Source organism: Musca domestica, unplaced genomic scaffold, assembly GCF_030504385.1.
Source record: "Musca domestica strain aabys unplaced genomic scaffold, Musca_domestica.polishedcontigs.V.1.1 20, whole genome shotgun sequence".
Classification (NCBI taxonomy): Eukaryota; Metazoa; Arthropoda; class Insecta; order Diptera; family Muscidae; genus Musca; species Musca domestica.
This window is the reverse complement of record NW_026712250.1, coordinates 13,891,098-13,917,278: the sequence shown is the minus strand read 5'-3', so window position 1 is coordinate 13,917,278 and position 26,181 is coordinate 13,891,098. Positions and strand designations below refer to the sequence as shown.

At 28.8% G+C, this 26,181-nt stretch overlaps 1 protein-coding gene across 1 annotated transcript; it reads right to left on the bottom strand.

Moving 5' to 3' along the window:
• Positions 1–270: 270 nt before the first annotated feature.
• Positions 271–23,531, bottom strand: LOC101898906 (synaptic vesicle glycoprotein 2B). Its single transcript, XM_059122486.1, has 4 exons — positions 23,329–23,531; positions 6,667–6,897; positions 4,724–5,267; positions 271–1,579 (listed from the first exon to the last, which is right to left on the bottom strand). Exons 2-4 carry the CDS (start codon positions 6,701–6,703, stop codon positions 433–435), a joined length of 1,728 nt encoding a protein of 575 aa, XP_058978469.1. The 5' UTR covers positions 6,704–6,897; positions 23,329–23,531; the 3' UTR covers positions 271–432.
• Positions 23,532–26,181: the final 2,650 nt, after the last annotated feature.

The following is a 26,181-nucleotide window of genomic DNA, read 5'->3' as shown; positions in this document are numbered from 1 at the left end:
TTAGCATATATTATATAGATAGTATTTAATGTATATAATTTACAATATTACCTAAGCATAAGAACAATTGTTTAAAAACAAATATTTTAAAAATACCAAATTTGGTGTAAGATTTGGAGCCGGATGATGATAGTTAAGATCTGCTAGGGCAAAAATCCAGCAGCAGCTGAAGATTACAAGACTATCCGTTCATTTGTCCGTTACGACTTCATTTTTTTGTTTTTTTGGTTTCCTTTAAAACTTCACTGTATGTGTGTGTGTGTGGGTGTGTGTGAGTGTTGGCTTGTATGTCGATGTATTCGTGTGAGCGCGTGTGTTTGTGTAAGTGGGCATGATGTGTGGTGTAGGTGGTGGTGTCGCAGCTAACGGACAAATTCTGGGTGGGACTGTTTTTGTTCCGATTTCAAATTGGAATACAAAGCTTTTGTTTATTTAGTTCAGTTCCTTGCGTGTTGTGTTGGGCAAGAGCAGACACATCAGGCCACCACCCATCAGGAGCACAGCCACAATGAAGGTTGGGGCAGGACAGTATTGATCCAGCAGCGTGGCAATGACAATATTACCAATGATACCACCCATACGGGCGGCAACCATGGAAATGGCCACACCGGTGGCTCTCAAATGCGTGGGAAATACTTCAGTGATCAGACAGTCGAGGGCGGCATTGGCAGCAGAAATGGCACCACTGAACACGGCCGAGACAATCAAATTCTGGGTGGAGTTGAAGACAAAGTACATGGCAGCCGAACAGACACCGGCCGTCATGGTACCGAAGATCAAGAAGAATTTACGACCCAACAAGTCCATACCCAAGATGGCAATCAAGTTGGCGGGCAGAGCGGAAGCCAAGGAGATCAGCGACTCCATAAATACAGCCGAGGGAATGTGCGATGAACAGACGGCATCTTCGTGGTTGTCCTTGCCGACCACATATTCGGTGACGGTACACACACCGGCCTTCTCGCCGGGGAAATTGGAGCTGTACTCCTCGAAGCGATTGAACAGCTCGGGGAACCACATCATCAGACCGTAGTAACCAATGTGGAAGGTGAAATTGATGATGATCGAAACCAGGGTGAATTTCAAGATGGGCGAGGTAAACAACTGTTTGCTGTGATCCACCATACCCGACAACATTTTCGAGTATTTACCCTTGACCGAGTCGCGGGCCTCCTGGATTTCAGCCATCAGTTTCTCATCGATATCCAGTTCGGTGACGGGATACAGTTCGGGCGCCTTTTTGGTATTGGTCACAAAAATGCCACGGAAAATGGCCATAGCCTTATCCTGTTTACCCTTGGACAGCAAGAACTTGGGCGATTCGGGTAGATAGAACAAGAGGAAGGCCACCACAAAGGAGGGCAGGGAGCAAACCATCAAGAAAATACGCCATGAGTTGTAGGTGAAGAGGGGTGTGACAAAACCAATGCCGGTTGGGATGATGAGCCAGGCGAGGCCGGCCACAAAGAGGTTACCGAAAGTCCAGAAGGCTGCCATGAAACTCAACATGGAGCCACGTTTCGATTTCGGTTGGAATTCGGCGAAATAAGACCAGATGACAGGGCCACTGCCGCCAAGGCTAAGGGAGGGTGGGAAGGAAAGAAAAATATATTGGAATTATTAAAAATGAAAAATTTGAAGGCTTAAAGGTGAAAATGAAGAAATGAGGAAAAATTGCTCTGTTCCAGAATTTGCAAGAATTGCCCCGTTCCAGAACCTAGTCTAATTGTTTTGCAATTTGCGCCTAAAAGTATGCTACATATATTACAAAGATAAATGTGGAATAAGTCACTTTCAATTAATAAATGTGGATTTTTTAAAAATATATTTTTCCAAATATGAACCAACGTGGATTTTTTTAAATTATTTTTTTTTTCAAATATTAACCGACGTGGATTTTTTAAAATTCATTTTTTCCCAAATATTAACTGACGTGGATTTTTAAAAATTATTTTTTTTTTCAAATATCAACCAACGTGAATTTTATATTTTTTTTTTTTTTTTCAAATATTAAACAACTTGGATTTTTTAAAAATTATTATTTTTAAATACTAGCCATCGTAGGTTTTTTAGAACTTATTTTTTCCGAAAATTATCCAGCGTGTATTTTTTTAAAATTATATTTTTCCAAATATCAACCAACGTGGATTCTTTAAATTTTTGTTTTTTTTTTAAATATTAACCAACGTGGATTTTTTAAAAATTATTTTTTTTAAATATTAACCAACGTGGATTTTTTAAAAATTATTTTTTTTTAAATATTAACCAACGTGGATTTTTTTGAAATTATTTTTTTTAAATATTAACCAACGCGGATTTTTTAAAAATTATTTTTTTTAAATATTAACCAACGTGGATTTTTTAAAAATTATTTTTTTTAAATACTAGCCAACGTAGGTTTTTTAGAACTTATTTTATCCGAAAATTATCCAGCGTGTATTTTTTTAAAATTATATTTTTCCAAATATCAACCAACGTGGATTCTTTAAAAATTATTTTTTTAAATATTAACCAACGTGGATTTTTTAAAAATTATTTTTTTAAATATTAACCTACGTGGATTTTTTAAAAATTATTTTTTTAAATATTAACCAACGTGGATTTTTTAAAAATTATTTTTTTAAATATTAACCTACGTGGATTTTTTAAAAATTATTTTTTTAAATATTAACCAACGTGGATTTTTTAAAAATTATTTTTTTAAATATTAACCAACGTGGATTTTTTAAAAATTATATTTTTCCAAATATCAACCAACGTGGATTCTTTGAAAATTATTTTTTTTAAATATTTTGGATTTTTTAAAAACGATTTTTTTTAAATATTAACCAACGTGGATTTTTTAAAAATTATTTTTTTTAAATATTAACCAACGTGGATTTTTTAAAAATTATTTTTTTTAAATATTAACCAACGTGGATTTTTTTTAAATTATTTTTTTTTAAATATTAACCAACGTGGATTTTTTAAAAATTATTTTTTTAAATATTAACCAACGTGGATTTTTTAAAAATTATATTTTTCCAAATATCAACCAACGTGGATTCTTTGAAAATTATTTTTTTTAAATATTTTGGATTTTTTAAAAACGATTTTTTTTAAATATTAACCAACGTGGATTTTTTAAAAATTATTTTTTTTAAATATTAACCAACGTGGATTTTTTAAAAATTATTTTTTTTTTAAATATTAACCAACGTGGATTTTTTAAAAATTATTTTTTTAAATATTAACCAACGTGGATTTTTTAAAAATTATTTTTTTAAATATTAACCAACGTGGATTTTTTAAAAATTATATTTTTCCAAATATCAACCAACGTGGATTCTTTGAAAATTATTTTTTTTAAATATTTTGGATTTTTTAAAAACGATTTTTTTTAAATATTAACCAACGTGGATTTTTTAAAAATTATTTTTTTTAAATATTAACCAACGTGGATTTTTTAAAAATTATTTTTTTTTTAAATATTAACCAACGTGGATTTTTTAAAAATTATTATTTTTAAATATTAACCAACGTGAATTTTTTAAAAATTATTTTTTCCAAATATTAACCAACGTGGATTTTTTAAAAACTATTTTTTTTTTAATATTAACCAACGTGGATTTTTTAAAAATTATTTTTTTAAATATTAACCAACGTGGATTTTTTAAAAAAATATTTTTTCGGTTACCATTAAACGTATATTTAAAAACAAAGACTCAATAAATTTGAATTGAAATTGAGAATTGCTCTGTTCCAGAAACTCCAAGAATCTACTGGTTCTGAAATTTTCGGTTATCGGTTATCGTTATCGGTTATCGTAGTAAAATCTTTTACATTCTTGTAGTTCTGGAACAAAATAAATTTGAATATGTTACTACGATTACCGATTTTTCCCTTCTGAGATCGAAAAAAATTTTAAACTATTAGATTCTGAAACGGAGGACTCTGTTCCAGAACTGCAAGAATGTAAAAGGTTCTACTACGATAATCGATTATCGCTTTACGATATTGAAAAAAAATGCTAAACTAGTAAATTCTTGGAGTTTCTGGAACAGATCAATTAAAAGTGACTTGATCTTTGTAATATTTGTAGCATACTTTTAGGCGTTTCCACAAAATGTTATGGAAAAACTAAAACTTAACACGAATGCAGCATAAATTTGCAAATATATTCCAGGTTCTCGGTTCCAGAACCTGGAATAAATAAATAAATGTATAAAAATTTGAAAAAAGATGTTGCGTTTAATATTTGATACTTTCTGAAGGGAAGTTTCTTTAATCCGCTGCATAATTTATTAAATAATTGCTATGAAATTTGTGTTTCTGACATGTCAGGGGATCAAAAATATCAGTTTATTTTCTACCTTAATGAATGTTGTCAGAATGGTTGGTTACATGCCATGTTTTGAAATGAACTCGTCCGGCCGGCACACTTTGCCAAATTTAACGAATTAATTATCAACTAGCGATGGGCAGCATGCAAGCCCGGGCAAGCAGGCAGGCAAGGCATTCAGCCTTTGTGTTAGTTCATTAGTCGTAAACAAGGCAAAGTCAGGCTATTTTTCGATCAATTGAGGTATTTTTACAAAAACAAATAAAAAACGCAACAACAACAATAACAACAATTGAAAATGTGATAAATTTAAAAAATCTCATTTCCAACATATGCTAATCAAATTATCACATTCAATAGCTGATGAGTCATGATGGGAAGAGGAGGGGTTGTTTTACTTACGCAGCACCGTTGAGGAATCGAAACAGCATAAACCATTCGTAAGTTTGCGAAAATGACGAAGCGACAATGCAAAAACCATTCATAAAAGAAATGACGATCAATACTTTCTTACGGCCCATCGAATCAGCAATGCTACCCCAAAAGTAGGCACCGACCATCATACCAATGAAGATGATCGAATTCAGCCAGCCTTTGGTCTCGGTATTCAAATTCAAATCGCATTGCGCTGACGGCAGGATGAAAGACATACTGATAACGTCCATCTCTTCGCTCGTGCTGACCAGACCACAGATGGCCAGCAGAATGTAATGGAATTTGCCATAGCCGCACAGCTCAATGGCCTGTTCGAAGCCGGCTTTCATGCCGCCGGCCGAACGGCCGCCATTGGCTTTTTCTAAATCATTTTTGTCCACTTCATAGGCGTCGTTGATGTGATAGCCGAGATCCTTGGAATCGGTGCCCAGGCCGTAGGGTTGGATAATGGAACGATTGTCGACTGTGCTTGTGTTGTAGTTTGGTTGTTGGCCACTTTCTACATTATAGGCTGTGAGGGGGTTGGAGGAGAGAGAAAAAAATATTAGTTTCTTGTGGTAATTTTAATTATTTACAATTAAAGGTAGAATTAGACCGCCAGATTTGCCATGGAAAGGAAATTTATGCTGAGCAAAACATGTTTATTCAAAGATTAAAAAGAACACAATGGCGCTTACAACGAGGTACATAATTCGCAGAGGTTTTCTTTCATTTCTAATTAGATGTTTTTTAACGAAGTTATTAATAATTAATTTGTTTATATAATTATATTAATATATTATTATATAATTAATAAATAACACTGTGATATGACAAATTTGAAACGAACGACCGCAACAGTTTCCCGAGTGTTATCATTTTGCAGTGATTAGCAGTCACTCAAAGAACAAAGGCGTTCAATAGTTTTACTCGCGACGCCGTTAGTATTTTTTTGGCCAGACTTCGACATGGGATCATTAATAGGAATTGGGGAATACGTTTTTTTGTGTTTTTTTTTTTTGCAATTTTAAAACAAAAGAACGCAACAGTTTCCCCGAGTGTTATCATTTTGCAGTGGTTAGCAGACACTCTAAAGACGTTCAATAGTCTTTCACTCGACGCCGTTGGTGTTATTTGGCCAGACTTTAATATTGGATCTTTAACGGGAATTGGGGAATTAGTTTTTTGCGTTTTTTGTATTATTTTGAATAATTTCCTAGTCTATATGTGTTATAAATAAAGATAAAGTCGGTTAAAGTGATAAAAAGAATATTAGGCGTAGCGGCAAGCCGAAGAAAACAACTGATGTATGAAATTGACGTTGCATTTTTAAAGAGTAAAACAACGTCCATTTTTACACCTGGCACTCACCACTCTAGACATATGGCCAAGGGTATAATCAATAATAACAGAGTTTCAGACTTCAGTACGTTGCCATGGTTGCCCATAAATTTTTTTGATGTCTCCAATCTAGTTATGTTTCTTTTCGCAAATTTAAAAATTTTTCCGTTTAGTTTTCTCTTCCCTACTGGGATGTCATTCACAGTAAAATGTTAACAGTTAATGATAAGTTGCAATACATGGGGTACCTATGGTCAAACATGTGGTACAATAACGAGTCTTTTTTAGATATTTACGAAATTTTAAAGTTGTTTACGTTTTGTTTATTATTTTATTTTTATTTAAATTGACTTAAGCCTCATTTACAGCGAAAAGGTTTTCATTAAAGGCGTAAATGTCTCTATTGTTGCCACTTTGTTCAACTTTCGTACTGAGAATTCAATCACAATAAGATTTTTAACAGCTAATAATCAAATGTGTTAAGTGGGGTACCTATGCTCAGACAGGTGGCGTAAAAATAAAGCTTTTTTAAAAGGAATTTCCTTTCCATTTGTAATTATGTAATAATCCATCAATTTTCAAATACTTACAGTTACTGGAGTTTTTATTAGAGTCACCTTCTACCATTCTATGAGTTCGATTTGTTTAGAACTTTTTCTCTCGGCGGCTTCCGCACAAAAATTTAAAGAAGAAAAAAATGCAGCAAAAAGAAGCAGATAACGCCACAAACAGCTATGGATGACGTCCACAGAAACAAATTTCGGATTTACAAACTAGTTAAACTAAATTGTTGACTAGTTCTCACAAGAGGTCTTTAAGTTCTGCAATGAGAAGGAGAGGAAGAGAGAGAGAAACAATAATAAATTATTAAAACAAATTCGAATAAATTGAAAAGGTAAATTAAATTCAATTAAATTTCAAGCATCATTTTCATTATTGTCATGCGGGAAAAGGGAAATGGAAATGAAAAGATGCTAATAATTTCAAAAAAGAAAAAATAAGAATAAAATAAAATAGGAAAAATATTAAAATAAAAATAAATTAAAAAACATCAACTGTTCAGAAATACAAAACGCAATTCGGCAATGGAAAAATTGAAAAAAATATGTATTTTCAGAACTCAAGCTAAATTGTGTTATAAAGGTGAGGCTATATAAGCAGCTTGGCATCATGGCTAGGCATATTATTGTCAAATTATAAGGGGAAACGGCGTCAGGATTCTAGTGCGGCTATGGTATGTCACAAAATATGTCATGCGAAGACTTCAAGCTATTTATGTTCCCACACCTGGAGGGCACGTTTAGACTACTAATCCACTCGATTTCAAATGTCACTTCCATAGCGTAAACGTCACGTATAGCGTATACGTCACGCCTTTCAATCTATGAGATTTGCACGGGGGGATTCAGTTAATAAACTTCAATTTTATGTGCATAAATAATTAATTTAGAGATTTGAGAATTTATTGAAATTGTTTTGTTTTTTGTTGTTGTTGTTGTTTGTTTTTCGTAATTAATTGCAAATAAATCTTTTGTTGTTTGACTATTTAAGCGCCAAAACAGTAATTCATTGCAACATGCACCCCAGACCAGTTGGATTGGAACGCTGGATTCGATGCCAATTGGAATTGTTTGAATTTTTGCAAACAAAAAAGAGAGAAGGCATAATCAGTTCCTGTTTGCCTTCAGAGCGAACAAAAAACAAAAAAGTGCAAAAAAAAAAACTGACAACAAACAAATAATTTACAATAAAAAAAATTCTATGGCTGTTTGTTACAACAACAAAAAATCCACACAAAAAAGAAACAAAAAAATGACGTTTCAATACACAGCATCGTTGACACAATTAGAATACGCAATAAATTTGTCAGACACAGACAACGAGATTTTCAGTATTTTTTTTTTTGTTGAAATTAAAAAAAAAATAATAAAAAATAAAATATTTTTTTATTATCATTTTTTGTAGCCAGTAAAAAAAATAAGTTATAAAAACCTGGCTGCATGTAATAAATCTTCGGCTGAACTTGAAAATGATATTATATCGGAGGAGACAGAATAAAAATAAAATAAAAAAACAAAAAGAAAAAAAATATTGAATAAAATTTTGTTTTGCGGAATTGCAAGTTTTGCAGCGAAATAGAAAAAACTTAAACAAAACATATTTTCTCGTTAAAGACATTTAAACATTTATTTTATTTAAATATTTTAAATAGCCCAATAATTAAATCGAAATTTCCAATGTGTGTGTCTGTGTTTTGTTTTATTTGCACTTGCTTTATATTAATTCAATAACAAATAAATTTCTCAATTATTGGAGTTCAATATGCCCATTTTAAAGCAGAACGTGCGTGAAATTAATAAGGTTATTATTTTTTTAATGGGAAGAGAAGTACGGCTTTTTAATTAATTTTTTTTGAGGATTTCTTTATTTTTTGAATTCATGGGATTTTTTTCATTTACAAATATTTTTTGATTTGAGAAAATTAAAATGTATTTTTTAATTAAAACATTTTTTTTTAATTTAATAAAAATAGAACTAAAAAAAATAGAAACTAAAAAATGACCAATCACAGATTTGCCTAGTTCTTGAAATAACAACAGAGTGTCGGTCTTTGATCAATTGAAAGGATTTCCCTTAAGAAATTGACATAAGCCTCATTTACACCGAATATGTTTGCATTAAACCCCTAAATGTTTGTTTTGTTTACATTTCGCACTAGGACTCCAATCACAATGAAATGTTAACAGCTAATGATCAACTGTATGAAATGGGGTACCTAAGGACGAACATGTCACATAGTAATAATAAATTGGCCTTTTGTTTATGTTTCAATTTGCTATTTCTTTATCTTTTGCACTGGTATTTCATTCACAATAACCAAGTTGACAACTTATCTAATAATCAGCTGTGATAAATGGTTTTGGGGTAAGGTATTCCAATTGCAATAGCAATTTCAACAAATAATCTAATAGAGGATTTACATACCAATAATAACTATGATTATTTACATTACGTGACCAATCACAATAGGTTTGTCAAATACATTAAATCACAAAAAATCGGTATTTGATCTATTGAAATTATATCCCTCATGATATTGACTTAGCCTCGCTTAAACCAATTTTAACATTTTTGCTCGTTTTGTTTACGTTTTGTACTGGAATTTCAATCACCATAAAATGTTAACAACTAATGATTCACTGTATGAAATGTGGTACCTAAGGACGAACATGTGACGTAGTAATAATAAGGTGATCTATAAGTGACTAATCACAATAGATTTATGAAATTCATTAAATCACAACAAATCGGGCTATGATCTATTGAAATGATATCCCTTAATATATCAACTTAGCATCGTTTACACAAATTTTAACATTTTTGCTCGTTTTGTTTACATTTCGTACTGGGATTTCAATCACCATAAAATGTTAACAGTCAATGATCGCTTGTATGAAATGGGGTACCTATGGACGAACACGTGATGTAATAATAATTTAACGAATTTGAATAAATTTTCATTCAAAGTTTTTAATTTCAAAATTGAATATTCATGATCAGCATAAAATTATATGTCGATTTAGCGATGTCCGTCCTTCTATACGTTTGTGGAAATCACTCCAGCTTCCGAACGAAATGCAGTAGGTTGATAAAATTTCACTCAAATGTGTATTATGTCTGCAGGACTTTTGATATTAAAAATGGACCATGTAGCTTCACGTCTTCGTATAGCCCCCATATAACGATATTCCGTAGTTTGTTGATTTTAGCGACATTATTCACCGGAATTGTTTCAAATTTGGTATTTGAAGTTCGTAATGGATGCTACAGCCTATGACAGAAAATTGTGCGTGCAGGTCCACGTCTTCGTATAGCACCCATATAAGCGTTACCTTCCGATATTCGATATTTTGATGATTTTAGCGACATTATTCACCGGAAATGTTTCAAATTTCGTATTTGAAGTTCGTAATGGATGCTGCAGTCTATGACAGGAGATTGTCTGCGCAGGTCCACGTCTTCGTATAGCCCCCATATAACGGTACCTGAAGATATTCGGTATTTTGATAATTTTGGCGACATTACTCATCGATTTTTTTAAGTTTCGCATTTGAATATTGTAATGGCTTATGACAAATGTCGCCTATGCAGGTCCACGTCGTCGTATAGACCCTAATATAACAGCTACATTCGGTATTTTTAAGATTTTAACAGAATTTTATTGTTTTTGAAAATTGCCAAATTCGTTCCAAATGGTGGAGGGTATTCAATGTTCGGTCCGGCCCGGCTGTAAAGCTGTTTTACTTGTTTGCTTCTTTAAACACGCAAATACATTTGGTATTGTTATTTCCAAAACATTAAGAAATTTAACAGTGTATGGTCAGCTGTGTTAGGTGGGGTACCTATGATGGAACACACAGCGCCGTAATAATGTTTTCTATAACATTTTCACATCAAATCAAATGAAATTCACAAAAATGTTTATCTTTCATAATGTTATTTAAGAAATTTTGATAATTTTTAATAAAAATTGAACTGAAAAAATTACTTCTGTCTCAATTGCAGGAATTGTTTTTAATCGTCTTTAAATTCAAGACTTTTGCTCGTTTTGTTTACATTTCGTGATGGGATTTCAAGCTTAATAAGAAATTGAACAGTGTATGGTCAGTTGTGTTAAGTGAGGTACCTATGATGGAACACTTCAAATTTTCTTTCGTATTTTCAAAGCAAATGAAATTCGCAAAAATATTTATCTCTCGTAATATTATTTAAATAAGAATAAAAATTTTAAAATTTTTCAATAAAAATTGAACGGAACTTTTTAAATTTTTTTTAATTGAAAAAAAAAATGAAATTTTTTTGTCCCACAAACTCAAGAGACTGATTTGTTTTTACGTCTGTAAACACTCAGACTTCCAGATTTTTCATTGTTTTATTTAAATTTTCTATTGGGTTTTCAAACACAATAAGAAATTTAACAGTGTACGGTCAACTGTGTTAAGTGGGGTACCTACGATGGAACACGCAGCGCCGCAATAATATTTTCTAGAATTTTTTTAAGTCAAATGAAATTTAAAAAAATTGTTTGTCTTTCGTAATGTTATTTGAATAAGAAAAAATTAGAATTTTAAATAAAACTTCAACTAAAAATATTTTTAAAAAATATACATTTTTTAATTAAAAATAAGAAAAAAAAAACAAATTTATTTCTGTCTCACAAACCCAATTGCCTGATTTGCGTTTTTTATAAATAACCCTCCTGCATTTTTTTTGTTAATGACCAACTGACAAAAATAATAATTATGCCGAGTTTTGTAAAACAGAACAATAACTTGTTTAATATTCTGACATCCGTGTTTTTTTCTTGTTGTCGCAAATTACATAATTAGGCCAAATCATTTGTAAGCAGCATACAGTACAGCTGTCAGTACAGATTTGTTTTTAAAATGAATTAATTTATATTAATAAATACACGTGTTGACATTATTTGTTTACAAATGAGAAAGTTATTATTAAACAAAAAAGAAAAAAAAAACATATGTTTCAATGGAAATTACTTGGCTGAATTAATAATTATTTAAATTTCAATTTTTAGTTGAAAACAAAAAATAAAAAAAATTAAAAAATCAAGTAAAAAGCACTAAGTTTGATCCGTCCACCACCATTTGGCAGGATCTTGAAAATTTTTAAATTTTACTTTCCAAAGTTTTCCTTCAAAAGAGAATAACACTACCTTAAGGTAAGGCTACATCAGCAGCTTGACGTCATGGCTAGTCATATAAATCTCTAATTATAAAGGGAAACGGCGACAGAATTTGAATGCGGCTCTGACATCTCTTTGTGATATGTCACAAAATATGCCAGGCAAAGACTTCAAGCTGTTGATGTACTCTCATCTTTACTTTCTATGAAAGAGAGCAGCTTGGCATCATGGCCATAGACAAATTAAGATATAGACAACGAAAAGTTAGTTTGGTCTTTTTTTCCAGGTGGCTCTCATCATGTTTTGCATAGTCAACATGCTGATTTACGCGTTCAAGCCACTCGACTTCGAAAACACATTTTATCGCTTTTCAAGAATTTTACTTGATTATTCCGGAATTTTTCGATGTCATCACGTACTTTTCACATATCTTTTATTCTGAAATAATTTTCAACTGACAAATATCCTACAGTTTTTGTTATTTTTAACGTTTTAGAATTGAGTGACTTCAAAATTCCCACTCAAACCCCTGAAACGATATAGGCGACATCTGCTGATCCGATTTTTTCGAAGATAAACGGTGAGAGCATTTCGTTGTCTATATTTTCATTTGTCTATGTCATGGCTGGCCATATTAATGTCAAATTATAAAGGGAAACGGCGACAGAATTCGAGTGCGACTCTGACATCCTTTTGCGATATGTCACAAAATATGCCATGCAAAGACTTCAAGCTGTTTATCTCTCTCTCCCTTTAACTCTCTCAGAAAAGTAACCAAACAAACCTAAAATTCTTTTCCACTGGCATTTTATGCAAATATTTACAAAAATAGCATATTCCATAAAAATCTCTTCTTCTTTGTTTCTTTATTATTAGGCGTTTTCCTCCCCCCCTTCCCCAATGACTCCTAAGGAGAGTTATTTTTATTCCTGAAAATATTTCTCAGAATCCAAATGTTATGTTTATGGGTCAGAATGTAATTTGCATTGGCTGCAAATTAAAAAGCCATAATTTTTTTAATGATTAAACATTTACTGCTTGTAATTCCTTCTGAATGAAATCCCGAAATAAATTTTGTTTCTCATTTTTTTGTCTGCAATTTTCAACTCAGCATTGGCCCTAATTGGCCAGAGTTTAATTTGTTTTTTTTTTTTAATTGACAATTAATTGAATTGATACCAGTCAGGTCTGGTAATTTCTTGGTCTTTTCTTCTTTGTTTTTGTTGTTTAAAATTTTAAAATTTTTTCTTTTGAAAAAAATTATTCTGCCATAATGTCACGTGCCCAACAACAACAACTAAGAACTTGTGTCAATCGAAACTACCAAAGAAGACACAGCCATTTTGGGTTGGAGATAACGCTGCTCTCTCTCACTATCACACGAACGAATTGCTCCGAAATGACTAAGAACAGTAACAACAACAACACCATGCAATTAGAGCTCGAAAAAATTAATAATAATTTTCATTAAATATATTCCGTTTGGAAAAAAGACTGCAGTACGTGTTCGAAGCTTTAAATTTAATTAGCCACTGAATTATAGATCCACAATGGTGGGGTGGGAAGTGTGTGTGTTTTTGTGTGTGAGAGAGAGAGACAGAGACAGAGAGGGGTAGTAATTAACTACTGATCAAAGCTTAATAATTCCAAAGCAGTGTTATTTTTATTTTTTTGAAATAAGGAATTTTCGAATTAATTTCATTTAAGGGCAGTTTTAGAAAATTGCTCCAATTTAGTTAAGAATTTTATTAAAAAAAAAAATGATAATAATAATAATTAATTGAAAAATAATTAACTGAATTACATTTTTTATAGAATAAAAGCGATTGCTCAGACTCAATGTGATAAAAAAAATCTAAGACAAAAAAAATTTAAATAAAAAAAAAATAATTTTGAAAAAATTGAAGTGTTTGTGAAAATTAAAATTTGGCTGAATATTTTTTTTTGCAAATGATTTAAAGTTTTCCTTAATTGGCGGTTATTGAAAATCTCTTCCAAAGACATAAAAAGAAGAAAACAATGATATATTAAAAAAAAAAAATAAAAAAAAAATCTATTTTTTTTATTTTCGTCTGCTAAAATGGTTTTTTGAAGGGAAAATAATGAAATTTTCAAAAAAAAAAAAAAAAAAAAAAAAAAAAACATTTTTTTGGACAAATAAAACCTGAATGAAAAACGAAATGTTCAAATAATGCAAAAATTGAAATATAAAACAAGTAAAACAGCAGCGGTCAGGCCGAACTTTTAATACCCTAAACCATTTGGAAGTAACTTGAAAATTTTCTAAAAACTTCCGTAAACTACCACTTAAATGAAAACTATTATATGGAGACTATACGAAGACGTGAACCTGCATAGATAATTTTTTGTCATAGGCTGTAGAACCCATTACGAACTTCAAATACCAAATTTGAAACAATTCCGGAGAATAATGTCGCTAAAATCATCAAAATGCCGAGTATCGGGAGGTACCGTCATATGGAGACTACATGAAGACGTGAACCTGCACAGACGATTTTCTGTCATAGGCTGTAGCATCCATTACGAACTTCAAATACGAAATTTGTTCAAATACGAAAGGAGTTACAAACGGAATGACAAAGTTAATATACCCTCTATAGAATGGTGGAAGGTATAAAAATATTGAATTTTTTGAAAAAAAATGAATAAAGTTTTTAAAAAAAAATTTGAAGTTTTTTGGAAATTTTTGACAAATAAAACTTGATAGAATGCACTTTGTTGCTGCTAAATTGCAATTTTTTCAAAAATGTTGAAATAGAGGAAAAATTGGGCAAATATGTTCAAATAGACGAAAAATGAATTAAAGGTTTAGTTTTGGAAAAAATATTGAAATTATTCGAAATTGTTGACAAATAAATCTTAGCTGAATAAGATTTTTGGCAGCTGAATTGCAGTTTTGCTAATTTAAATTTTGAAAAAATTATTGGAATTTTTTGTAAAAAAAACCTGATATAATAAAATAATTTGCAGCTGAATGCAGTTTTTTGGCAAATATGTTCAAATAGACGAAAAAATGAATTTAAGGTTTAGTTTTGGAAAAAATTTGAAATTATTCGAAATTGTTGACAAATAAATCTTAGCTGAATAACATCTTTTGCAGATGAATTGATTTTTTTTGGCAAAAAAGCCAAATAACCGAACAAAATTTAATTTTGAAATAAATATTGGAGTTTTTTAATGATTTAATATGATACTTTGTAGCTGAATTGCAGTTCAAATAATCCAAAAACTGTAATTTCTGAAAATTTTGTGAATTTTTAGACAAATAAAACCTGGTTTAATAGCATCATTTGAATGTAAATTGTAGTTTTTTTTTGGGAGAAATGTTAAATAACCCAAAAAAAATATAAATAATAATAATTAAAAAAAATAAATTTTGAAAAATTTTTTGAAATTTTTGACAAATAAAACATCTAAATTGCATTTATTTGGGCGAAAATGTTTTAAATACAGCCCAAAACCCAACAAAAATAATTTTAAATTTGAAGACATATTGAACATTTTGAAATATAAAACAAAAAAACTTGTCGAGTTTTGTTCAAAAATAAAACAAAAATATCTTCAAAAAAAAAAAAAAAAAAAAAACAACAAAAATGCAATAAATTTTTTCCAATTTTTTAAATTTTTTTTTAATTCTCAACTCTTTATAATTTTTCTTCTCAAAATTTGATAAACAATTTTTTTGTTTCAAAAATGCAATAAAAATATAAAATAATTTCAGTTTCAAAAAAGAAAACTTAGCAAAAATTGATTTTTCTATTTTTTTAATTCAAAAAAATTTCTCTCTTCTCAAAAATCATAGCTATGATCAAAAAATATTTCTTAAAAGTTTGTTAAAGTTTTTGTCAAAATTATAATATATACTTTTTTATTTTTTCCCAAAATTTTGATTTGTTTTAACATTTTTTTAAATATTGTACAAAATAGTCAAAATGACAAAAATAGTCAGAATAGTTTCAGTATCAGTATCAAAAACAGACTTAGGAGAATTACAATTCTGGAGTTTTTGGTTCAATTTCTTCCGGAACATCTTGAAACTTGGGTGAATAAAATTTAGTTTATTCTCTAAATTCAATATTGAAAACTTTTTTGGGGCTTCTGGATTTTTCTTTAGAATTTTTTTTTTATTATTTTTTCCAATTTTTCTTTCAAATTAATTAAAAGCAAAATTTTGATACGTGACCTTTTGCAAAATATTTGATTTTGTTGTTCTTATTTTTTATATAATTTTTGTTTTGCCATAAAAAAGTCTTGTTTACCTTTTGTAATATTAAACAAAAAAAAAACGAGATTTTTTTTGTTCGATTTTTTGTTAATCCTCTGTAATGATGACTTTTTTGTGGAAATTTCCAAAACACTTGCACTGCTTTCTTTATTTTATTTATTTTTTTTTTTTTGAAATTCACAAAAAATTCCTGGGGAAAATTTGTTAAAGCTCTCGTTATAAATATATGAAAATTTCAATTTTCTTCGTTCCCCTTATAGTTCTTTGCAAATTTAATTTTTTATAGTTTATTTCGAATTTTATGGGAAACATGAACTGTTTTTGTTTTGTTTTTTTGGTCTGGGTTTTGGTTTTACTCAATCCAGTTGTGGAGGTTTGTAATTTAAGTACAACTTGAATGTTTTTTTGAAATGGTTTTTAATTGGAAATTTATTTTAATAATAATTTTTTTAATCTTTTGTATTATTATTATTTTTTAATTAAATTTTTGTTAAAAAAATTATTATTATTATAATAATTATTCTTTATTTTATTATTATTTTTTTCAATAGTTTTTAATTTTTTTATAGTTTTATATTTAATTTTATATTTTATATATTTTTTATATTTAATTTCTTTTTATTTTGATTTTTTTTTCTTTAAAAATTTTTCTGTTCTTTGTTATTTTTTTCTTTTATTGCAAATCTAGAGAGCCGTCCCAGTTTGGAAATATGTTTTTACGCGCCAAACAGCAAATTGTATCTGAAGTCTGTAACCTGGCCTTAAATACAACGAAGAGTCTGAGTCGCAGAATGTGCTGAACGAACGACTGACTGACAGACAGATAGACACTGTCTCTGTTACGATCTGTGAACGACAATAACAACAACAGAAAGAAAGAAAGGTTTACAAAACAACATTATTATATTATTTATTGGGCTCCATGTTACTCAGCTCTCACTCTCATGCAACTCACACACACACTGTCTCTCTCTCCCTCTGTCTCTCTTTGAAATGCAACAGTTGCAGAGCAAATCAATGATAAACGCATTAAGTCTCTTTGATCTCTTTAGCCATTGGAAATGAAAAACAACAACAAATTCTCTATGATTAACATATTTAATAACTTTCATTTATTTATCTGTTTTTCGCTACTTTTTTTTTTTTTGAAAACACTCTTCCCACATGCTGTCAAACGACTTTTGCGATTGAGTTATAATTCTAATAAGATTCACGCGATCAGAATGTGTATTTAACTGGTTTTCTTGCACGGCTGACATAGGCAAAACAAACAACAACAACAACGAAAAGGTTTGTGACTTTCACACGATATGTGGAAAGAAGAAGAAGAAGTGCAAAAAACCCATAAACAAAAAAAAAAATTAGCTGAATTGCAATTTTATGGCGGGAATTCAACAAAGAAATAATCGTGGGTATTTAAAAATTGTAGATGAATAAAAAAAAAAAAATAGAAAAAAATTTAAAAAAAATCCGAAATATTGGTCTATATTAGAAATTAAATAGTAAAACAATTTTGGAAAATATTCTTTTCCTTGAAATTGAAAATTTAAAAAAAAAATACTTGAAAAAAAAAATGAGAAAAAATTAAAAAAAAACTCCGAAATATTGGTCTATATTAGAAATTAAATTGTAAAACAATTTTGGAAAATATTTTCAAAATATTTTTTTCCTTGAAATTGAAATTTAAAAAAAAATTACTTAAAAAAAATTAAGAAAAAATTAAAAAAACCGAAATATTGGTCTATATTAGAAATTACATAGTAAAACAATTTTGCAAAAGAATTTTTCAAAATATTTTCTCCTTGAAATTCAAAATCTAAAAAATACTAAAACAATTTTGGAAAATATTTTTTTTTTACTTGAAATTAAAAATTTAAAAAAATACTTGAAAAATAAATAAGAAAAAATAAAAAAAATCCGAAATATTGGTCTATATTAGAAATTATATATATATAATATTTTCTTCTTGAAATTCAAAATCTAAAAAAATACTAAAACAATTTTGGAAAATATTTTTTTCCTTGAAATTGAAAATTTAAAAAAATATTTGAAAAAAAAATAAGAAAATATTAAAAAAAAAAATCCGAAATATTGGTCTATATTAGAAATTAAAAAGGAAAACAATTTTGGAAAATATTTTCAAAATATTTTTTCCTTGAAAATGAAAATTAAAAAAAAATAAATAAAAAAATAAAAAAAAATTAAAAAAAATGCGAAAAATTGGTTTTTATCAGAAATTAAATAGTAAAACAATTTTGGAAAATATTTTCAAAATATTTTTTTGATGCTATTTCCGCTATATTTTTGATGCTATTTCCGATATTTTTTGTTTTTATTCGATAAAATTAATAAAAAAAAAAATTGAAAATTATGGCCTTTGACTTTGTGGTACTTTGTGGGGTCTAAAATGTATATTTCGAGGTGTTACAAAGGCTTAATATACCCTCCATATTATGGTGGAGGGTATAATCACAGATGACCCATGTAACGGCATTTTCAAAATTTTACAACCTGAAGTAACCAAAATAGAGATGGGGAAGTCCCCCCCTCCCCTCTTCCACAAATTTTTGGAAACTTTCGAAATAAGAGTCCTTGGAATCTCTGGAAATTATTTTCAAAATATATATATTTTTTTTTAAATCGAAAATTTTCCACCTGTCGTTTATCTGTCGCAATTTGGGGCCAATGAATTTTGTTTGGATTTATTTGAAATTACTCAGCTGCAATATTTTGTTTTTTTTTTGTTTTGAAAATTCCCCAAAAAATTCAGTTAATGGCCGAAGGGTGATAAAAGTACAAAACAACACTCAAACACTTGGGTTTTGAAAATACGTTTTTTTTCGAAGTATTGAATATTTTTGTCAATAGGACAAAACAAAAAAAAAAAAAATAAAACTCTCCCCCAAACAAATGCCGGATGAATGCAAATGACTTCATTATTGAATTTATTTTTGATGAATTGAAGATTTTTTGATGAATTGAAATTTTTTCAGAATTGAAATTTTTGTTTTCAGAATTTTAAAAAATTAATAAAAAAATAAATTGGATGAATTGAAAACAAAACAAAAAGCTGTGATTTGTAAACAAATATTTGAAAAATGCTAATCAAAAAAAAAAAAAAAAAAATAATTTCAATGAAGCCAGGGAACAGGGCAACAACTGCGATTGGTACAGCTTGGCGGAATTCGATTTTCCTGGCACTTTCCAAGCACTCTACTTTCCTGCCTTCCACTTTTCCCCTCTCCCCCACTATTTCCCTTTGAATTTTCATATCTCAGTCAAACCAACTGTAATTAGTATTGAACTGTTAAATAATTTCCAGATGCGAGCGAGCGAGCGACTGAGCTGGCCTTTGTTTGCCTCTGCCATTGCAAATAAAATTGAAAGTTTTATTGTATTCAAATAGAAATTTTTGTTATTGTTATTATTTTATTTTTTTCAACAAAAAACAACAATAACTTTGTATAACAAATAATGCAATTTGATAAATAATTAAAATAAAATTTAATTTAATTTTGAAAAAAAAAATTAATTTTTTTGGATTTTCCCCTAAAAATTAATGATGAGTCAGATTTAGATAATATATGAAAAGTGTAATTGAATGGAATTCATCCAAATAGCCCTTAGAGTGTATTTAAAAAGCAAAATATTGAGAAATATTTTGAGAATTTGTAAAAATATTTAAAAAAAAATACTCTCTAAATTCAAAATAAAGATTTTTGGAAAAAATTTCAACCCATTAGATTGTATAATAATAGCAAAATATTGAGAAATATTTTGAAAATTTGTAAAAATATTTTTAAAAAATCTTATTTTTTAATTTCAAAATGGTGATTTTTGCAAAATTTTTTGAGAATTTTTTAAAATAAAAAAAATCAAATTTTCAATTTTTTTTACCAAAAAAAAAACAATTTTTCCTAAAATTGCAAGGAATTTTTCCTAGTTTTTTAATTTCAATATTACAATTTTTGGAAAAATGTCTGATTATTTTTTAGGTACAAAAAACTAAATTTTTCAATTTTTTTACCGAAAAAAATTAAATTTTTCCTAAAATTGCAAGGAAAATTTCCTAGTTTTTTAATTTCAAAATTATAATTTTTGGAAAAATGTCTGATCATTTAATGGGTACAAAAAATGCAATTTTTTATTTTTTACCGAAAAAATTCAATATTTTCCAAAATTGCAAGGAAAATTTCTTACTTTTTATTTCAAAATTAAAATTTTTAGAAAAATGTCTGATCATTTTTAAGTACAAAAAATTCAATTTTTTCAATAATTACGGAAAAGATTTGGAAAGTCGAGGTAAAAATAGAGAAATTTTTGTAAATACTCAAAATTCAATTTTTCCTAAAATTTCAAGGAAAATTCAGCAGATTATGAAATTAGAGCAAAAAACAGAAGACCCATGCAACGGCATTTTCAAAAATTTGCAATGTAAAGTAACCAAAGTAAGGATGGGGAAGTTCCCCCCTCTTCCTCACATTTTTGGAAACTTTCGACATAAGATTCCTTGGGATCTGTACACTTTAGGTATATAGTGTCTTTGACAATATTGGGCATAAATTAATGGGTAATATTTTGGCGGAAAATTTTAACCCTCAAACCAGACAATAAAGTTGTTTTGGGAAGTTTCCCCCTCTTCTTCACATTTTTGGAAATTTTCGAAATAAGGTTCATTGGACTCCGGACACTTTAGGTATATTGTGTCTTTGGCAATATTGGAGATCAATTAATGGCTAATATTTCGGCGAAAATTTTAACCCTCAAACCACACAAAAGAGCTTTTTTTTGGAAATTTCCCTCCTCTTCTTCACATTTTTGGAAATTTTCGAAATAAAGTTCCTTGGAATCCAGAGACTTTAGGTATATAGTGTCTTTGGCAATATTGCAGATAAAAATACGAGGAATATTTTGGCAGAAAATGTTAACCCTCAAACCACACTAAAATGGGGTCTTTTTGGCCTTTTAACCCTCGCTTTGGGCTTTTTTCCAAATTACGCTTAAAAAACTCCCTTTAAACGCGATCGTAGCAGGTGAAAATATTCCACAAAATAATTGGTCATGAAATTCGACTATGGGTTCTAGAAGACATCAAAGGTCTAAATCTTACCCAAATGCCAGAAATTCATTTATAAAAAAGCACATTCTTGCGATAAAACCTTACTTTGTGTGAGATTGTGCCAAAATCCCAAACAAAACATCGTTTTAGAAGGATAATGTCAATGACGAAAATATTCCTCATCAAATTCCAGTATAAGTTCCCAAAAGAAAGAAATCGTAATTTTCATTGGAAATTAAAAAAAAAATAAATAAATAAAACATCATTAAAATATGCCATAATTTTTTTGATGCATTTTTTCCCCAGACTTTTTTCGAGAGGACGACTGAAGGTGATATAAAATGTCGTTTTAGGCAAAAGTTATTAAAGAACGAAATATTCTATACAAAATTTCAATACTAATCTCAGAATAAACCCTTGATCTATGTATAATAGTTTTTAAGGAAAATTACATTCGAAATTTATGTGCTAAAAGTGAAAATAATGTGTTTGATGATGTTTTTACTGCAAAAAAATCGCTAAGAGAGCATCATTATGGAAGGTTGATGTCAAAGACAAAAATATTCCTCATCAAATTTCAGTATAAGTCCCTAAAGAATAGAAATCTCTATTTCCATTGTAGCTCATAAAAATATTAGGATCAATGTTCCCAAAAAACAGAAAATATTCCCTAATTTTCGATTGATTTTCCCCGGACTTTTTTCGAGTTGACAGCTGAAAGTGACATCAAATTTCATTTTAGGCAAAAGTTATTAAAAGAAGAAATATTCTACACAAAATTTCGCTATAAATCTCAGAATAAATCATATATCTAGGTGTAATAGTTTTTAAGGAAAATTACATTTAAAATTTATGTACTATGATTGAAAATTAAGTACTTGCTTTATGTTACTGTTATTTTAACAAATATCCAATCGGATATATACTTCATTTTTGGGGGAAAGTATAAAAAGAAGAATTATTCTAAATCGAATTTCAGTATAAGTCCTTAAAGAAAAGAAATCTCTATTTCCATTGTAGCTCATAAAAATATTAACATCAATGATCCCAAAAAACCGAAAATATTCCCTAATTTTTTGACGAATTTTTCCACGGACTTTTTTCGAGTTGACAGCTGAAAGTGACATCAAATTTCATTTTAGGCAAAAGTTATTAAAAGAAGAAATATTCTACACAATATTTTACTACTAATCTCAGAATAAGTTATATATCTAGGTGCTATAGTTTTTAATTATAAATTAAATTTAAAATGTATGTACTATGAGTGAAAAATAGGTTTTTGGTGTTTTTTTTTTTAACAGCAAAATTCTCCAACAAAACATTAGTTTGGAAAGATGATTTAAAAGAAAAAAATATTCCTTATCAAATTTCAGCATAAGTCACAGAAGAAAGAAAATCTCTATTTCCATTGTATCTCATCAAAATATTAGCATCAATGTTCCAAAAAAAAACCGAAAATATTCCCTAGTTTTTTGATGAACTTTTCCCCTGACTTTTTTCGAGTTGACACCTGAAAGTGACATCAAATTTCATTTTATGCAAAAGTTATTAAAGGAAGAAATGTTCTACACAAAATTTCACAATAAATCTCCGAATAAATCGTACGTCTAGGTATAATAGTTTTTATGGAAATTACATTCGAAAATATGGTACTAAAACTGGAAATTATGAATTTGCTTTATTTTCCTGTTAATATAACACCTATCCAATCGGAGCCAAAATGTCCCTTTCTACTTCATTTTTGGGGGAAAGTATCAAAAGAAGAATTATTCTAGATCGAATTTCAGTATGAGTCTCAGAACAAAAGGAATATGTATATTCAATATTAACCATAAAAAAATTGCCTTCAATGTTTGTTAATAAAAAAATCCTTGTTCATTTCTAAAGCAGCATTTAAGTATTTTTTCACAATTTGCTGGAAATTTTATTTTAAGTATATTTTTTGAAAACTAAATACAAATCCTTAGAAATTGTTTAAAAAAAATAATTTTTGAAATGATTTTTAATTTTAATATTAAAAATAATAAGAAAATATTTTGAAGAATTCATCATCCCATAATCCTCAAGACGTTGAGTCATTGTTTTTAAATATCACAGCCGGCATATCATGCTGGGTACTGGAGTTATTTTCAATTTCACAATTTTGTATTGTCTTAAACCTTATTAATTATTAACTTTTATTCTTGTTCTTGTTTTTTTTTTCTTAATTTTTTCCACTGTTTTTTTTTCAATTTTTTACGCACCTTTTTTATTTTTTTTTTGTTGAAATTTTTTTTGGTCAAAATTCGCACTTCACTTTCGCAAACTCACGAATGGTTTCAGCCTTGCTGGACTTTGGTGTCGGAAGGGGGGTTTGAAAAGGATTTAACAACTTTGAACAACTAGTACGTTAAGGCGGTTATTGAGCTCCTAGCGGCTCCAAAAACCAGAAGTTAATGGTGATGTTTGGGTCTGCAGCGGGGCTTTTTATAGCTGGCATGAAAAGAAAAAACACAAAATCAAAGAAACGAAATGAAATGAAAAGAAATGCCAAAGAAAGAAAATTTCTGGGTAATTTGGTTAAGTTGCCATATCTCAGTTGTGGCTGATAAATTTGTGTTCTGGTGTTGTTGTTGTGCTTGAAATCACTCAAAATTTGTTGTTGTTGGTACCGCTCGCTTGCTCACCTGTTGTGAAGCTGTAAGCGGATCCTTATCACTTCATAGCCATGTTCTGATATTGTTGTTGCCGATCTTGTTGTTGTTGTCATTGTCACCCGAATACGTATTACGTAGATGTACTCCGGGAATTTTATGATTTCAGTTATAAATCTCAAAAAGATAAAAACAACAACAACAAGAACATCAAAAAAAATTAAATGAAAAAATTTCAAGAGAGAAAAAACAATCTGCGTAGTTTTGTTTTTCTAAATTATTTTTTTTTTTGTTTAAAACTAAAAAAACAAATATTGAAATGTTAGCAATTACCAGTTTAGAATGGCTAAAAAAATAATACATTTCACTTTTTTTGTTGTTGTTTATTTTTTTATTACATCGTCTGGTAAATTCAAGGATGTCGCCGCTCATTAACATAAACAAGAAACTACATTATTCTCATTATGTTTTAGATGTGGATTTATTTCCGATTTAAATGTGGATTAAAAAAAAATAAAAAAAAATCCAAACTGCAGCTACCGCCTATTTGAATTTTAAATGAGAAATAATAAAAAAGTATTAGAAAAATATTTTTAAAAATATCAAAATTAAAATGAAAAAAAAAAAAAATAAAAATTTCTAAATATTTAATTTTAATTTGGATAATTGAAAAAATAAATGACTTTTTCTTGACATCTCTAAAAAAAATTGGAAAAATAATTTCTAAGGGTTTTTTTTACTTTTTTTAAAATATAAAACAAAGTTAATTGAAGGAAGAAATCATACGAAAAAATTCCAGGGCTTTAATTGAAAAACATTTTTTTTCGAGTTGCCACCTGAAAGTGACATAAAATTTCGTTTTAGGCAAAAGTTATTAAAGGATGAAATGTTCTACACAAAATTTCACTATAAATCTCGGAATAAACCATACCTCAAGGTACAATAGTTTTTAAGCAAATTTACATTCAAAATGTATGTACTAAAAGCGAAAATAATGAGTTTCCCGGTGGTTTTTACTGTAAAAAATCTCCAACAAAACATGATTTTAGAAAGATGATATAAAAGACAAAAATATTCAAATTTCACTATAAGTCCCTAAAGAACAGAAATCTCTATTCCCATTGTAGCTCATAAAAATATTAATATCAATGTTCGCAAAAAAAACCGAAAATATTCCCAAATTTTTTGATTGATTTTTCCACGGACTTTTTTCGAGTTGCCACCTGAAAGAGACCTTAAATTTCGTTTTAGGCAAAATTTATTAAAAGAAGAAATGTTCTATGCAAAATTTCACTATAAATCTCAGAATAAACTATATACCTAGGTACACTAGTTTTTAAGGAAATTTCCATGTGTGTGTTTGCTGCTGTTTTTACTGCAAAAAAAATCTCTAAGAAAGCACCATTTTAGTAGGATGATGTCAAAGACAAAAATATTCCTCATCAAATTTCAGTATAAGTCACCAGAGGAAAGAGATCTCTATTTCCATTGGATATTAAAAAAATATTACCATTAATCCTTTCCCAAAAACGAAAACAAAAAATTATTTCCCAATTTTTAGATTAATTTTTCCCCTGACTGTTTTCGAGTTAACATCTGAAAGTGACATAAAATGTCATTTTAGGAAAAAGTTATTAAAGGAAGAAATGTTCCACACAAAATTTCACTATTAATCTCAGAATAAACCACATATCTAGGTACAATAGTTTTTAAGGAAATTTACATTTAAAATTTATGTTCTAAAAGCGAAAATAAATTGTTTGCTGCTTTTTTTTTGCAAAAAATCTCAAAGAAAGCATCATTTTGGAAGAATGAAGTCAAAGACGAAAATGTTCCTCTTAAAATTTCAGTATAAGTCACCAAAGAAGAGAAATCGATATTTCTATTGCATGTTAAAAAAAAAATCAAAGAAAAACACCCTGAAAATATTCCCTATTTTTTATTAAATTTTCCACGGTCTTTTTTCGAGTTGCCCCATGAAAGTGACATACAATTTCGTTTTAGGTAAAAGTTATTAAAGGAAGAAATATTCTACACAAAATTTCACTATAAATCTCAGAATAAACCATTGATCTAGGTGCAATAGCTTTTATGGAAATTACATTCGAAATTTATGTACTAAAACTGGAAATTATGAATTTGCTTTATTTTGCTGTTAATATAACACCTATCCAATCGGAGTCAAAATCTCCCGTTATACTTAATTTTTGGGGGAAAGTATTAAAAGAAGAATTATTCTAGAACAAATTTCAGTATAAGTCGCCAAAGAAAAGAAATCCCTATTTCCACTGTATCTCATAAAAATATTAGCATCAATGTTCGCAAAAAAAAAAACCGAAAATATTCCCCAATTTTTTGATTGATTTTTCCACGGACTCTTTTGAGTTGCCACCTGAAAGTGACATAAAATTTCGTTTTTGGCAAAAGTTATTAAAGAAAGAAATATTATACACAAAATTTCAC